General features: G+C 40.5%; 2 protein-coding genes across 9 annotated transcripts in view; one reads left to right on the forward strand and one right to left on the reverse strand.

The window, feature by feature from the left end:
* ERICH1 (glutamate rich 1) overlaps positions 1-1790 on the reverse strand; it is a 49624-nt gene extending 47834 nt beyond the window's left edge. The window contains exon 1 of one of the 6 annotated variants that reach the window (XM_056565706.1): positions 1573-1790. In XM_056565706.1, the coding sequence (XP_056421681.1) occupies positions 1573-1594 (22 nt within the window). In that variant the 5' untranslated portion in view covers positions 1595-1790. The remainder of the gene's footprint in view (positions 1-1572) is intronic. The other 5 variants (XM_056565702.1, XM_056565704.1, XM_056565701.1 and 2 more) reach the window with 5 other exon arrangements.
* Positions 1791-1868: 78 nt separating this feature from the next.
* DLGAP2 (DLG associated protein 2) overlaps positions 1869-16122 on the forward strand; it is a 1068027-nt gene continuing 1053773 nt past the window's right edge. Inside the window, exon 1 of one of the 3 annotated variants that reach the window (XM_056565689.1) lies at positions 1869-2120. The gene's annotated coding sequence lies outside the window, so the exon portion shown is untranslated. The remainder of the gene's footprint in view (positions 2121-16122) is intronic. The other 2 variants (XM_056565688.1, XM_056565692.1) reach the window with 2 other exon arrangements.

Below are 16122 nucleotides of genomic sequence, written 5' to 3' on the forward strand. Positions count from 1 at the left end.
ACCATGTGTACTATCCATGTTCTGTAACATCACTGTGTGTATTATCTCTGTACTGTGACATCACAATTATCCCTGTACTGTGACATCACTGTGTGTACTATCCATGTTCTGTAACATCACTGTGTGTATTATCCCTGTATTGGGACATCACCGTGTGTACATTATCCCTGTACTGTGACATCACCGTGTACATTATCCCTGTACTGTGACATCACCGTGTACATTATCCCTGTACTGTGACATCACCGTGTGTATTATCCCTGTACTGTGACATCACCGTGTGTATTATCCCTGTACTGTGACATCACCGTGTGTATTATCCCTGTACTGTGACATCACCGTGTGTATTATCCCTGTACTGTGACATCACCGTGTGTATTATCCCTGTACTGTGACATCACCGTGTGTATTATCCCTGTACTGTGACATCACCGTGTGTATTATCCCTGTACTATGACATCACCGTGTGTATTATCCCTGTACTGTGACATCACCGTGTGTATTATCCCTGTACTGTGACATCACCGTGTGTATTATCCCTGTACTGTGACATCACCGTGTGTATTATCCCTGTACTGTGACATCACTGTGTGTATTATCCCTGTACTGTGACATCACTGTGTGTATTATCCCTGTACTGTGACATCGCTGTGTGTATATCCCTGTACTGTGACATCGCTGTGTGTATTATCCCTGTACTGTGAAATCGCTGTGTGTATTATCCCAGTACTGTGACATCACTGTGTGTATTATCCCAGTACTGTGACATCACTGTGTGTATTATCCCTGTACTGTGACATCACTGTGTGTATTATCCCTGTACTGTGACATCACTGTGTGTATTATCCCAGTACTGTGACATCACTGTGTGTATTATCCCAGTACTGTGACATCACTGTGTGTATTATCCCAGTACTGTGACATCACTCTGTGTATTATCCCAGTACTGTGACATCACTGTGTACATTATCCCTGTACTGTGACATCACTGTGTACATTATCCCTGTACTGTGACATCACTGTGTACATTATCCCTGTACTGTGACATCACTGTGTATATTATCCCTGTACTGTGACATCACTGTGTATATTATCCCTGTACTGTGACATCACTGTGTGTATTATCCCTGTACTGTGACATCGCTGTGTGTATTATCCCAGTACTGTGACATCACTGTGTACATTATCCCTGTACTGTGACATCACTGTGTACATTATCCCTGTACTGTGACATCACTGTGTACATTATCCCTGTACTGTGACATCACTGTGTACATTATCCCTGTACTGTGACATCACTGTGTACATTATCCCTGTACTGTGACATCACTGTGTATATTATCCCTGTACTGTGACATCACTGTGTACATTATCCCTGTACTGTGACATCCAGTACCTTAATGCTGTGTAGAGCCTATCTATAAGCTTTTCTGCTTCTGTAATGCAAAGTGGTCACTATAGAGAAGGATCCCAATGCGGTTTTTACTATGGGGCCCCTGATGAAACCTCTCCGCACACACTCACATGCTGTACACCTCGCAGACTATTCAGATGAAATCTCCATCTTTTTACCTTCCTTCCTGGCAGAGGACATTGCAATGACGTTCCCAGCAGACCATGAAGCAGTGCCCGACTACACAGGACCCCACATGTCAGCAGAGCCCGGACGATACAACAACTCCCAGCATGCAGGAAGCTAGAGAGTCAAGACTATAACCCCACCCACAAAATCCGACAGCCAATACACTTCCCCAATTCCGAACATCCACCAATCAGCAGCCAGCGTGGAGCCACTAAACCACGCCCCACTGAGCATCAATCTATCCTCTCTCAGACCGACCTTCTCCTTATGGCGCCCTGGAGCAGACACATTTTTCACGGCGCATGCGCAAATGGTTAGTCCCAGACGCATGCGCACGAAGTGCCAATCTTTGAAGCCGAGAGAGCGCTTTCGGTGCTATTGGGAGCAGCTGCTGGGAGAAGCACGGCTGAGGCTAATACACTGCACTGACATACAGGGGACAAGCAGCGCCGCCTGGCCAAAACTGAACTAACTCTAAAGTTTCGGGAAGTGCGGGTCTGAAGGAGTTAATGTGTTAGGATGAGAGCTCTCAGGTAAGGTAAGACGCATCTCTGTGTGAACAAGGACCTGTGGGCAGGGAACTTATTGTATCTTGTACTTGAGCTGCGTTTATTAACTTTGGAAGAAAAAAATACTGTAAATAAAAAAAATAAAAATAAATTAATATAATATGTATGGTATGTATGTGTGTGATATATATATATATATATATATATATATATATATATATATATATATATATATATAGTAGGTAGTGAATGTGAACAGTGGCCAAGGTTGTAACCATCTGTAATCTGAATATCCAGCAATAAGCTAATGCAGCAGTTCATGTGCCAGGCAGTACGCTCTATATAAAGATCACAAGTCATATAGCAGTGTTTCCCAGCCAAGGTGCCTCCAGCTGTTGCCAAAACCACAACTCCCAGCATGCCCGGACAGCCTTCGGCTGTCCGGGCATGCTGGGAGTTGAGGATTTGCAACAGCTGGAGGCACCTTGGTTGGGAAACACTGACATGTAGCCTGGGAGAGGACTGTGTCTTCAGTGCCCTGAGATAGTTGCCCTTGTGGCTGGAGTAATGCAATCCATCATAGAGTATATAGGGGTGAGATGCAGTGCCAGTAGGCGTACAGTAACACATTGTTATACCTATAACCTGATGTCACCTTTCTTTTCCTGGCTTATGAGGAACTGGGCTGCAAATGAGTCCTGTAATAGCTGCATCCACTCCTACTGTCTGTTCTGAGATGAAGGCGGTATATTCCTGGCATTATTTTAGGGATACAGTGTATGTGCATCGACTAGATCTGATGATCCGGTTATGTACAGTCTATGCTATACTGGGATACAACATATATTAGGGTATAGTTATGGTGCACATACATCGTGCACCAATGATGAAAGGGCAGCTGAACACACATTGGGGTACGAATAATGCAGAATTGATGTAAAGCTGATAATATATATTGGGGTACAGCTGAAACAGAATTGATGTAAAGCTGATGATATATATTGGGGTACAGCTGATGCAGAATTGATGTATAGCTGATGATATATATTGGGGTACAGCTGATGCAGAATTGATGTATAGCTGATGATATATATTGGGGTACAGCTGATGCAGAATTGATGTATAGCTGATGATATATATTGGGGTACAGCTGATGCAGAATTGATGTATAGCTGATGATATATATTGGGGTACAGCTGATGCAGAATTGATGTATAGCTGATGATATATATTGGGGTGCAGCTGATGCAGAATTGATGTAAAGCTGATGATATATATTGGGGTACAGCTGATACAGAATTGATGTAAAGCTGATGATATATATTGGGGTACAGCTGATGCAGAATTGATGTATAGCTGATGATATATATTGGGGTACAGCTGATGCAGAATTGATGTAAAGCTGATGATATATATTGGGGTACAGCTGATGCAGAATTGATGTAAAGCTGATGATATATATTGGGGTACAGCTGATGCAGAATTGATGTAAAGCTGATGATTTATATTGGGGTACAGCTGATGCAGAATTAATGTAAAGCTGATGATATATATTGGGGTACAGCTGATACAGAATTGATGTAAAGCTGATGATATATTGGGGTACAGCTTATTCAGTATTGGTGTATAGCTGATGTATATTGGGGTAAAGCATATGATGAATTGGTGTATAACTCCCGGAATAGTGATCAATAGTGGCTTTATTAAATCACCAAAGTGTCATAGCAACATTTTGCCACTCCGTGTGGCCTTCATCAAGCCAATATATATATATATATTGGGGTACAGCTTATGCCAAATTGGTATATAGCGGATGATATTGGAGTAGAGCTTATGTAAAATTGGTGTATAGATGATTTTATATATATATATTGGGGTACAGCTTATGCCAAATTGGTATATAGCGGATGATATTGGAGTAGAGCTTATGTAAAATTGGTGGATAGCTGATAATATATATTGGGGAGCAGCTTATGTAGAATTAGTATATAGCTTATAAAATATATTGGAGTGCAGCGTATGTAGAATTGGTGTATAGCTGATTATATATATATATATATATATATATATATATTTGGGTACATCTTATTCAGAATTGGTGTATAGCTGATGTATATTGGGGTACAGCATATATATATATATATATATATATATATATATATATATATATATTGGAGTACAGCTTGTGCAGAATTGGTGTTTAGCTGATTATGATTATATATATATTTGGGTACATTTTATTCAGAATTGGTGTATAGCTGATGTATATTGGGGTACAGCATATATATATATATATATTGGAGTACATCTTATGCAGAATTGGTGTATAGCTGATTATGATTATATATATATTAGGGTATATCTTATGCAGAATTGGTGTATAGCTGATATATTTGGGTATAATTTATCTAGTATTGGTGTAGAACTGATGATCTATCTGGGCAGTGCTGGATTTCTAGCTTGTGTTACCTCAGGCACTAACTGGTAAGTAGCTGACTGTCTGGGCTGAAAATGTAAAATATTTATTATACAGAAGTGTCCCTCTTTAACTTTTTATCCTGATGTGTCTCAATATAATCAGCTGTGGAAAACAAAAAAATAAATAAATAAAACTTGCATTACTCACAACGCCTTCTTCAAAGCTAGTCATCTCAGGATATCTCATGCCAAGGGTAAAGGTAATGAAGGACACAAAGGTAATAAGTTATTCAATAAGTGTTATGCAAACTGTGTAAATCAGCCAGTTTGCCTGTTTTTAGTCACTGAACCCCAGCAGATGATTTAAAGGCCCGGCAGCTTTCCTTATCAACTCGTTGAGGGAGATTTATCTAAACCTGTGCAGAGGAAAAGTTCAGCGGTTGCCCATTACAACCAATCAGATAGACCTAGTGTAAAATACATTGGGTTAGATTATGTGCAGAATTGGTGTATAGCATTGGATACAGTTTAGATCTGTTGGCTCAGGAGACAGCTGACATTACACTGGGGTACAGGTAATGCTTAACTGGGTTACTCTGTGTACAAGGTGACCTGGATGTCCAGGTGAAAATATGTGTTGGCTTACCTCCTCTTTTGCTGAATGTTGCCAGCACTATATTGTGTTGCTGTCAGTGTGAGTGTTATGGTATTCATCAGTTATTATTCCTAGAGAATGGGTATAATGCCATGAGCAGTGTTCTGACTCCCCAAGCTTGGCTGCCGCTGTCCCTGGTGCTGGACCGTGTTCAGTTTCAGTGCTGCTGTCCATGGTGCTGAACACATATTCCTTGAGGGCAGCCAGGGAAGCTGAGCTGATCAGAAGCACAGTGAATGAGACTGACTGTGAATGGATTAGAAACTCATAGTGAGTCACTTGCACAGGGAACAGCAGAGCTCAATTTTTTGTCATTCCGGCAAAAATAACCCATCTCCCACCCACTCCTTGCAGGTGCTTCCACAGAGGGAGGATTTTAAGTCTAATAGATAATACACATTTGTCTGAGGGGGAGGCATGTCTTCCAGTCTTGTCAGTAAAGGTTAGGTGTAATCTAAGAACTTTGCCACAAATCCATGTCTGGTGCATAATTAAATGCCCATAATTAAATACCCACATGCCAACATTAAATGCCCTCAATTAAATGCCAGTCATCACATGGGTTGAGCAGAGTAGATTTACTGCTTCTTTACAGAGGCTTTTGCATGTTGAAGGATTCAGTACGCATATGTGCATTTATGTGTCAGGGTTTTGATCTCTACATTCTGTTCTTTCTTGTATTCAATCTTTAGCTCAAAGTCTGTGTAAATAGGTTTTTTTAACCAGTATACTGGAATTGGCGGCTTTCCAGCATTTTGCAATGTGCAGAGGGTGCTGAGTAGGCCTATACAGCACACATTGTATTCTCTAATTAGCTATAAAGAGAGCTTATTTTAGAACCCTTATTTGGTAATGGTATTTTATCAAACATACAAGGCATTCGCAAAGTTTTTAGACCCCTTTTTCCATTTTGTTACGTTGCAGTCTTATGCAAAAAAAAAACTGCATTTAATAATCAATAGCTAGAATTTGTAAGTAGCATTTTAGAAATGTTTGCAAATGTATTAAAAATGGAAAACTGCACATAAGTATTCAAACTTCTGTGACATCTTCAAGATGTTTCTACACCTTGACTGGAGGTATATACTATCCCTACAGGTCAGGGTGGTGGCAGAATTACATTTGGGGGGGTGGCTGCTGACACAGGGAGACTGTGAAATATTAATAAAAACTTGATCCAGAGTTCTCAGGACCTCAGACTAGGCTGAATATTCACCTTCCAACAAGACAATGACCCTAAGCACAAAGCCAAGAGAGCAGAAGTGACTTAGAGACAACTCTGTGAATGTTCTTGAGTGGCCCAGCAAGAGCCCTGACTTGAACCCAACTAAACATCTCTGGAGAGACATGAAAATGTCTGCCCACCGATGGTCCAACCTGACAGTGTTTGAGAAGATCTGCAGAGAAGAATAGCAGAAAATCCCAAAATCCAGATGTGTAAACCTTGTGGCATCATACCTAAGAGTCTATAATTGCTGCCAAAGATGCTTAATTTACAGTCCTGGCCGTAAATGTTGGCACCCCTGATTTTTTTTATTTTTTTTTTAAAGAAAATGAAGTATTTCTCAGAGAAAAGGATTGCAGTAACACATATTTTGCTATATTGGGGCTAAACCAAAAAGGGAGGAAAAAAAGCAAATTGGACGTAATGTCACACCAAACTCCAAAAATGGGCTAGGCAAAATTATTGGCGCTCTAACCATCAATAAGCTTCTTACACCTCTCAGACGGAATGTTGGATCACTCTTCCTTTGCAAACTGCTCCAGGTCTCTCTTACTACAGCAATTTTAAGATCTCTCCACAGGTGTTCAATGGGATTTAGATCTGTACTCATTGCTGGCCACTTCAGTACTCTCCAGCGCTTTGTTGCCATCCATTTCTGGGTGCTTTTTGACATGTTTGTATGTTTGTACTGCTAGAAGACCCAAGATCTCGGACGTAAACCCAGCTTTCTGACACTGGGATGTACAGTGCGACCCAAAATCTGTTGGTAATCCTCAGATTTCATGATGCTTTGCACACATTCAAGGCACCCAGTGCCAGAGGCAGCAAAACAACCCAAAAACATCATTGAACTTCCACCATATTTCACTGTAGGTACTGTGTTCTTTTCTTTGTAGGCCTCATTCCATTTTTGGTAAACAGTAAAATGATGTGCTTTACCAAAAAGCTCTATCTTGGTCTCATCTGTCCACAAGATGTTTTCCCAAAAGGATTTTGGCTTACTCAAGTTCATTCTGGCAAAATGTAGTCTTGCTTTTTATGTCTATGTCAGCAGTCGGGTCCTCCTGGGTCTCCTGCCATAGAGTTTCATTTAATTTAAATGTCGACGGATAGTTCGCGCTGACACTGATGCTTCCTGAGCCTGCAGGACAGCTTGAATATCTTTGGAACTTGCTTGGGGCTGCTTATCCATCATCTAGACTATCCTGCGTTGACACCTTTCATCAATTTTTCTCTTCTGTCCATGCCCATGTAGATTAGCTACAGTGCCATGGGTTCCAAACTTCCTGATAATGTTGCCACTGGAGATGGACTTGTAACCTTGAGATTGTTGATGTTTTTCCACAATTTTGGTTCTCAGACTGTCCTCTTCTCCTCTTTCTGTTGTCCATGCTTAGTGTGGCACACACAGACACACAATGCAAAGACTAAGCAAACTTCTCTCTTTTTTATCTGCTTTCAGGTGTGATTTTCATATTGCCCACACGTGTTACTTGCCCCAGGTGAGTTTAAAGGAGCATCACATGATTGAAAAAAATCTTATTTTTCCACGATTTTGAAAGGGTGCCAATCATTTTGTCCAGCCCATTTTTGGAGTTTGGTGTGACATTATGTCCGATTAGCTTTTTTTTCCTCCCTTTTTTTTGGTTTAGTTCCAATATACACAAAGGGAGTAAACATGTGTATAGCAAAACATGTGTTACTGCAATCCTTTTCTGTGAGAAATACTTCCTTTTCATGAATAATTTCAGGGGTGCCAACATTTACGGCCATGACTGTAGGTAAAGGGTAATTATATATATATATATATATATATATATATATATATATATATATATATATATAATAATATAAAAAAAAATTTTTTTCATTTTCAATAAATTAGCACAGTTTTCGATCATTGTATTTTAACTTTGTCATTATGAGATATTGAGTGCAGAATGTCGAAGGAAAACTTGAATTTTTTATTTTATTTCAGAACGAGGCCGCAACATACAAAATGTGCAAAAAAATGGATGTATATAACTTTCTGAATGCATTGGGGGAAATTTGACAGGAAAAGTTGCCCATAGCAACCAATCATACATTTTTATCTAGGTAATTCAGTTGTCAAAAATATCTTACATGCAAACATCAGGAACCTTTCTAATCTTTTAACCAAGACCTTTCTTCTGGTGAGTGTGCAAAGCTCTGGTGACCTCGAAAAAAGTGTTTTTTCTTGTTACAATTGTACTAATACAATATAGATAAAATATAAAGCTATAAAGGATCTAATGACTGAGAAATTATGTTATTATATTACGACTAAGGCGACTAAGGTTACTGAAACGCGTCACTTCATGATCCCTGTTGCTGTTAGCTGTGTGATTATATAATAAACCATCCTTGCATCGTGCTTACAGTGCTGGACAATCTTTTTCTACTATTGGCTGTGTTCGTGGTGTCCGCACGAGTCCGTGCACGGAGGCGGCGGTGGTGAGCTGATCGACAACCTGTTTTGCATGTGAATAAAACTGCACCAAAAGGATTATTTTATGGAAGAGGTATTTCATACATGGCTTTGATGGCCAATTCTAACATGATGCAGAATAGTCCCACCACTGCACTATAGGAATAACAGTTATGTGTTAATATTAGCAGAATTATAAGGAACCGTGATCCTATAAGGTCTGCGATCCTACATGGTGGATAAACATAGTAGCATAGTTTGTATGATTGAAAAAAGACAAGTCCATCAAATTCAACCTAAAACCTTAATATGTAGATCCAGAGGAAGGCAAAAATTACCCATCAGGCTGATGCAAATTGCCCCCTTTCCTTCCAGACTCCAATATGGTAATCAAAAAAAATTCCTGGATCATCATTCTTTCCCCATACATCTAGTATCCATAACCTGTAATATAACATTTTTCAGAAAAACATCCAGGCCCCCCATGAACTTATTTATTGAGTCACAACATCATGTGCCAGAGAGTTCTATAGTCTCACTGCTCTAACAGTAAAGAATCCCTGTCTGTGAGGATGGTGAAATCTTCTTTCCTCTAGTCGTAGAGGGTGCCCCCTTGTCATGGTTACTGGCCAAGGTATAAAAAGATCACTAGAAAGATCTTTGTACTACCCAACATGATTGACTATAATAGAAAAACCATATTCGGGCTGCAACTAATAATAATTGTCATAATCCTTTTGTCTGACAATTATTTTTATCAATTTATCTGTTCGAAAAAAAACTGGAATAGGGGACTATAAAAGAGTTTAAGGGGTTATTTGGTGGGAGGTGTTTTTTTTTTTTTTTTTATAACAATGCCCATTCTACAGTATAAAAAACAAATAAATCTCTACTCACCTCTAGAGATGCCACGGTGCCTTTAGTGTCCCTCTCAGGTCCTTGGCTGTAATCCTCTTCCTGAGCTGCAGCATGATGCTTAGGCCTGGAGGGAAATTGTGGCCCAGTGTGTCATACTGCTGCTCAACCAATCACTAGCCTAGTCTGGATCACTGTGGCCATTGATTGGCTGAGCAGCAGAATGACACTCTGGACGTAAGCATCATGCTGCAGCGCAGGAAGAGGATCGCACCCAGGGACTGAAGCAGGACACCAGAGGCACCACTGGAGGATTGGAGATGAGTAGAGCTTTATTTGTCAACCTAAAGGGTTATTAGGGAGAAAAGATAGGGGACAGCACCTGAAGGATTTACCTAAGAGCCAGATCCTCACTGCAGGGGAGAAGGAGCAGTTGACAGACCTTGGCTATCCTCCCTGCACTAGGAAGATTTGTCACTGCAGGGAGGATGGAGAACAGATCTCCTGGCAGGTGTCAAGCGCGAAGGCTTGTTGTGACAGAAGGCGACATTCACTAATGGTGCTGGCGCCGGCTTCCAGACTGCACTCCATGCCACATTCTTGGTGCTTCAGGTAGGCCGCACATGTTGCAGGCCAGCACCATCTATTGGTTGCTAGGCCACACCCATAATGACCGAGACCACGCCACCCAACGACCAAGACCATGCCGCCTAACTTCTGGCAAATCGCTAACATTGATTTCTATTCTGAATTTTTAAATTGATTAATTGTTGTAGCACTAAACTAAACAAATTGGGTATTCTTTCAATTCTATTGACCTACAGAATACAGATACAGTTTTATCGTAAGGTGCACTGTGTAAAAATTAAACCCCCTTAAAAGTCGCAAATTTGCTTTCTTGGCATCTAAGGCTGCATTCAAATTATAGTTACAATGTATGGCTGCTGGATCCGGCTAGGGGAGGGGAAAACCAGATGCTCCATTACCAGGGTATACCACGGTTTTAGGTCCAGTCAGAAAACCAGATACATGGGCAAAAATGAGCCGACTGGAGTCACCGTTTGACCCCTGCCGGCTCATTGAAATTAATTAGATACGGGCCGGGACCGGCTGGGATACAGCCCGGTTTTCTTTCCCCCCCCCCCCCCCAGGCGTATCCTGTTCCTATATAGTTAAATCGTAGTGTGAACCAAGCCTAATAAGTGATCGTACATTCGCACTTTGTACTGCATGAGAAGAATGAACAAAAAATGGTAACAGTCTGGTAAAAACAGTCATTTTTAAATTTGCTATCTATTAAAAGTAAAGTTTTATAAATAAAAAAATCTTTATATAGCACCTTCACAGATTGACCTGAGTTTTAAGGAGACTCAATCCTTAACATATTTCAGTATTTTCAATATGTTTTATGTAGTTATTCAACTTTCCATCAAATGAAAAAGAAAATGTAAAAACATGCCTCAGTTTTCCTGTAGACATTTAAACCAGAAGAATTCCCTCACAGTCTGACTCACAGTTCATTACCATTATGTGTGCTATTCTTTAGATACTGCTCTTGTTCCTGTTAATATTCATCTTTAAAAAGCTCCTTCTTCATGATCCATATTCAGTATACAGATCTTTGCAGTTACATTTAATAGATTGCCTATTGCAAGGATCTGTATATTGAATACAGATTCACAAAGCACAATCAAGGTGCTGTCTGAGTATTATATAAAGTGTTCAGCAGAGTCTGACAGCAGTGGGGTTATACCTGAAGAAGATTCTAGAATGAAGAACAGCACCCAGAACAGTAAAGAGGTAATTCTTTATTCAGGACATATGACAGACATGTCAAAGGTTGAGATTCAGTAGTAAGAGAAAAAAAGGGGAGACCGGCGGGGGCGCCTAGTGTATTACCTTAATAGACCTATACCCCTATGCAGGGATCAGAGAAATAGAGGGGCAGTGAGGCCTGTAGGTAATGGACGCTCACCTAGAGCGAGTGACAAACTTAGGTGTCACCTCACTATAGGGAGTAACTGTGGAAAGAAACAGCTGCTGTCCCCAAGGCCCCAGAAGATGGTTAACCAGTCCTGAATTATGATGCAGAGATGTAGCGAAAATGACCTTGCAAAGACGTGCTGCTGTTTTCTGTGAGGAATAAAATCCAATCCAGTGATTTTGGGTATGATGAACCAAGTGGTTTTATTTAAAGTGTACCTGTCCTTAACAAAAACTTTTGATTATAATGTAGATAATACCATTATGTGTATATTTGAGGGCAAGCAGGGCCCTGTGCGCTGAGGGAAAGCAGGGCCCTGTGCGCTGAGGGCAAGCAGGGCCCTGTGTAGTGAGGCTCTGTGACACGCTCCACAGGATCATACAGCAGAAAGATTGAGAAGCCAGGAGTTTGCACAGAGCCCTGCTTGTCCTACCCTCACTTCCTGCATTAGGACTCCTTATAGAGACACACAGGAAATAGCTGCAGGGACAGCATTTTTTCACCCAACAATATACACATTATTTAATCAATGTATATTGCAAATATACATATAATAGTATTATCTACGTTATATCAAAAGTTTCTATTAACAGGTACACTTTGAAAAGTATTAAATACAAAAAATACATTGGGAGTACAGAAAAAGGAAATGCGTTTCTGAGGTAGACACCTCCTTCGTCTGATCTGAAGAATGAGGTGTCTACCTCCAAGATGCATTATCCTTCTGCTGTACTCCCCATGTATTTTTTATTTATTTAATAATATTTAAATAAAACCACTTGGTTTATCATACTGTACCCACAATGACTGGATTGAATTGGACTGGATTGGAAACACTTGCTGGTTTAGTATTTGCCACATTGCAAAATAAGAGAAATGCAGTGAAAAATGAGCATGTTATATATAAAAGTAATTAAGGTGCTCCTAGCACTTCTCTATTAAAAGAGGCATTTGCCAAAGCTGAGTCTGGATGGTTGAATATCTACCAGCCCATGAAATGACTGGACTCTGTGCCATTTTCCCAGCATAGATAAAACCCTACATTTTGCTCCAGTGGAGATTGTACAGTAAAACGTTGAAAATCAGTTTAAACACCATGGCAAAACTGAAATTAAATATCCTGATACCTTTTATGATGATGCACAAAGTTTCTAGTTACTCTTGCCTGGTGTATGTACTGGAGCTAAAACTAGTTAAAGGCCAGATTCTTCTAAAATGGCCTAAAATCGCTCCCAAGGCAAAAGTTTAAGACTGACATAGATATCTGGACATAGTGGCATTGACAGAGTTACAGTTGTTTCAGGTGACTGGACTGAATAAGATTTTGATGGTGTGTGTATGTGAAGAAACATTCCTGCTATTATATGACTATAATCTGCATTTTGGACCAGTTTACAGATACTAACTTCTATAATATCATGCACAAACAGAAAGTGTGTTTTTCGGCAGCATACACTCAGAAGCAGCAGCAAAGATGACATTATATGGCAGTACTGAGCAGTGAGACTATGCAGGAGCATCTCTCTCTTTTTTTTTTTTTTTCCCCGCTCTACCTTGAGCTCCCTTTATCTCCTCCCCCTTCATAGATCTCTATGGTTAGCAGCTGTAACTTAGAGTTTAGAAGGCTGCTAACAAATCTTTACTGAAGAATGATTTTAGCAATGAATTAAGAGTGAGTGCCCAATGCACTTACCTTTTTTTTTTCTGTAATGATATCTAGTACATTTCTTATCTTTGCTTGTACTATCGATTTATGAAAAAATGAAAAGACAGGTACTCTAAAGAAAAAGCAAATTACGGCACAGTACTTTGAAGCCAGAGATAGAATTGTTAGGTAATGTATTCCCCTAAAATCCTTAGCTGGATGCATTAATCATAAAGACAAGAAGTTGTAACAGGACAGCACTAATGTTCAGCAACTGTTTGAGGATCTGTGTTGGTTTCTTGGCTGTTTATATAAAGTGTTAAAGCATAGTCTATGGCTGCAAACTATTTCTATTTACCCAGTATCAGTATGAAGCATGTTATGATTTGTTTAGTTTTTATCCACAGGAGCTGGTTAAGACTAGTTACTAAGAATCAGTCTAGGGAAGGAGTCAAGGATCCTATACTTGAAATCAGGTGTGTGAAATATTTAGAAAACATAAAGAAATAATAAGAAAAACAAGAATCTAGGGAAGAAGAATGTGAGGAAATAACATCTGCTTATTTCCACTACTATGTTCATTTTTATTTTTTTGGGCGGGGTTCTTTTTTATACTTCTATGTAGAGTCGTAATAGTTTTGTACTTTATATTTGGTGCATGTAAGAATTAGCTTCTGTATCCAAATATTAAAAAACGTACAATGAATGTGCAGCCTGCATAAGGCATGTGTAGTTTTATCCCTGTGTGTATTTGGCGTCCTCTGTAAACAAGTTTGGATTCTTTTCAGTGCAGTCTGCCCTTTTGAGACTAAAGCATATTAAATGTAATCTGTAATGGCATAGTCATTTGTCATCTTCACTGATTCAATCTTTGAAATCCTCCAGATTTTTGGCTCATGAGGAAGAGTTGAACAATATTTCCTGAATTATACCAATTCACAAAGAAAAAATAAAATCCCCAAGATACAGTCCAATAGAAGGTAATCTGTCATCAGTGTCACTCGCACTAACCTGTTAATACAGGCAGGTATTGCAGGTGACAGTAATTAAAATGATACTTACCTACCCCCCGATCTGTGATCCCGTTAGTCTGTTACCTTCTTTAACCCAGCCGCAGGCTTAATGCATGGCAGGAGCACACTGACGTCATCGCTGCCTGCTGGACCAAGCAAAGAAGCAGGAGCAGTGACGTCAGTGTGCTCCTGCCATGCATCAAGCTTGTGGCTGGATTAAAGAAGGAAACAGACGAACGGGACCACGGATCGGGGATAGGTAAATATTGTTATATATTGTACCAACAGGTTAATGTGGGTGACACTGATGACAGTTTCCCTTTGAATAAATGTAGTATCCCCCTGCATGATTGCTATCACAACCTTGGTTGTCAGATATTGCCCCCCCCCCCTTCTCAAAACTGCATATTGCTCTGTAATATACGTCCAGTGTTCTGCTGACATGGTTATCCTGTGACATGGTTAGAGAAAGTGACTTTTGTCAGCTGTATTTGCTGCTAAGACACTGTTGGGTAGCTGCTATGGTATAAAAGCAAACTGCACCTTTCCTGGGGCTGATGGTAGTTACCAAACTGATAAAATCACCTTTTTGTTTCTTAAACAATTGTCAAGGAGGTGAGGCCGAGCTTCTCAAGTGCCACAGATTGTCACTCCTCCTCTCTCACCCTTACCTCCCAGTCTCTCCTTGTTTCACATATAGAGCCCTATAGGTAAGCAAATGAGGGCTGAAAGTGAGGGCAAGCCAGGAGGTATGCCAGCCTGTGGCACTTGAGCAGGTTGGCCCTGTATTATTGACAACTGGCTAAGAAATAAAAAGGTGATTTTATAAGTTTGGTAACCACCATCAGCTCCAGTAAAGGTGCAGTTTACTTTTATACCCCAACAGCTATCCAAGGGCATCTAGAGCTCTTAGCAGCATATACAGCTGACAAATTCCCTAAATACATGTAGGGGATAGAAAGCCCTAGAAGGTGACAGTTCCCTGTTCAGTGAACCCACTCCCTTTGTAGCTGAAAGGTCGATATCATTTTGGGGAGAGGATGAGCTAGTGAGTATGGAGTCAGTGTAGTGTGAGGGTCAATATAGGGAGTAGTCTAGTCTAGAGCTTGAGTTGCATGGCACTTCATCCCAGAAGATGGTGCTGATACCCAAAAGTACCGGTTAGGGTAGGGTCACACCTAACATATTTTACACTGCGGATCCGCCTGTCCGTGTGTAAGCTCATAGCAGTAATCCGCTGCTACGAGCGCACACAAGGATCTGCATGATAGTAGTAAACTGTGCGCACATGTGCAGTTTACTCTGAGACATTGTGGCCACTCTCTCTGCCTAACTTTAGGAACTTCTCTGTCCAGTTTAGGAACTGTCCAGAGCAGGTGCAAATCCCCATAGCAAACCCCTCCTGCTCTGGACAGTTCCTAAAATGGACAGAGGGGTCAGCAGAGAGCACTGTGGTCAGACAGAAAGGAAATTCAAAAAGAAAAGAACTTCCTGTGGATCATACAGCAGCTAATAAGTACTGGAAGGATTAAGATTTTTTAACAGAAGTAATTTTAAAATCGCCTCTGAGCGCCTCTTACCGCCCTCGTCTATGCCGCGGTGATCCCGGACCTTGGGCCTGCAGCTGTTTACCCGTGGTGAGTGCACGCTACCCTTTTCCATTGTATTGTTTGATACTTTATCTAGTGTGTGCACCCCGCAGGTGCTGCATATGTTATATATCGGGTCCGGAGGCTGCCTGGTTTTACCAGTGGTATCTTATATTTGCATGCTTAAGCTATACGGTG

Source organism: Hyla sarda, chromosome 3 (genome assembly GCF_029499605.1).
Source record: "Hyla sarda isolate aHylSar1 chromosome 3, aHylSar1.hap1, whole genome shotgun sequence".
In the NCBI taxonomy this organism is placed as follows: Eukaryota; Metazoa; Chordata; class Amphibia; order Anura; family Hylidae; genus Hyla; species Hyla sarda.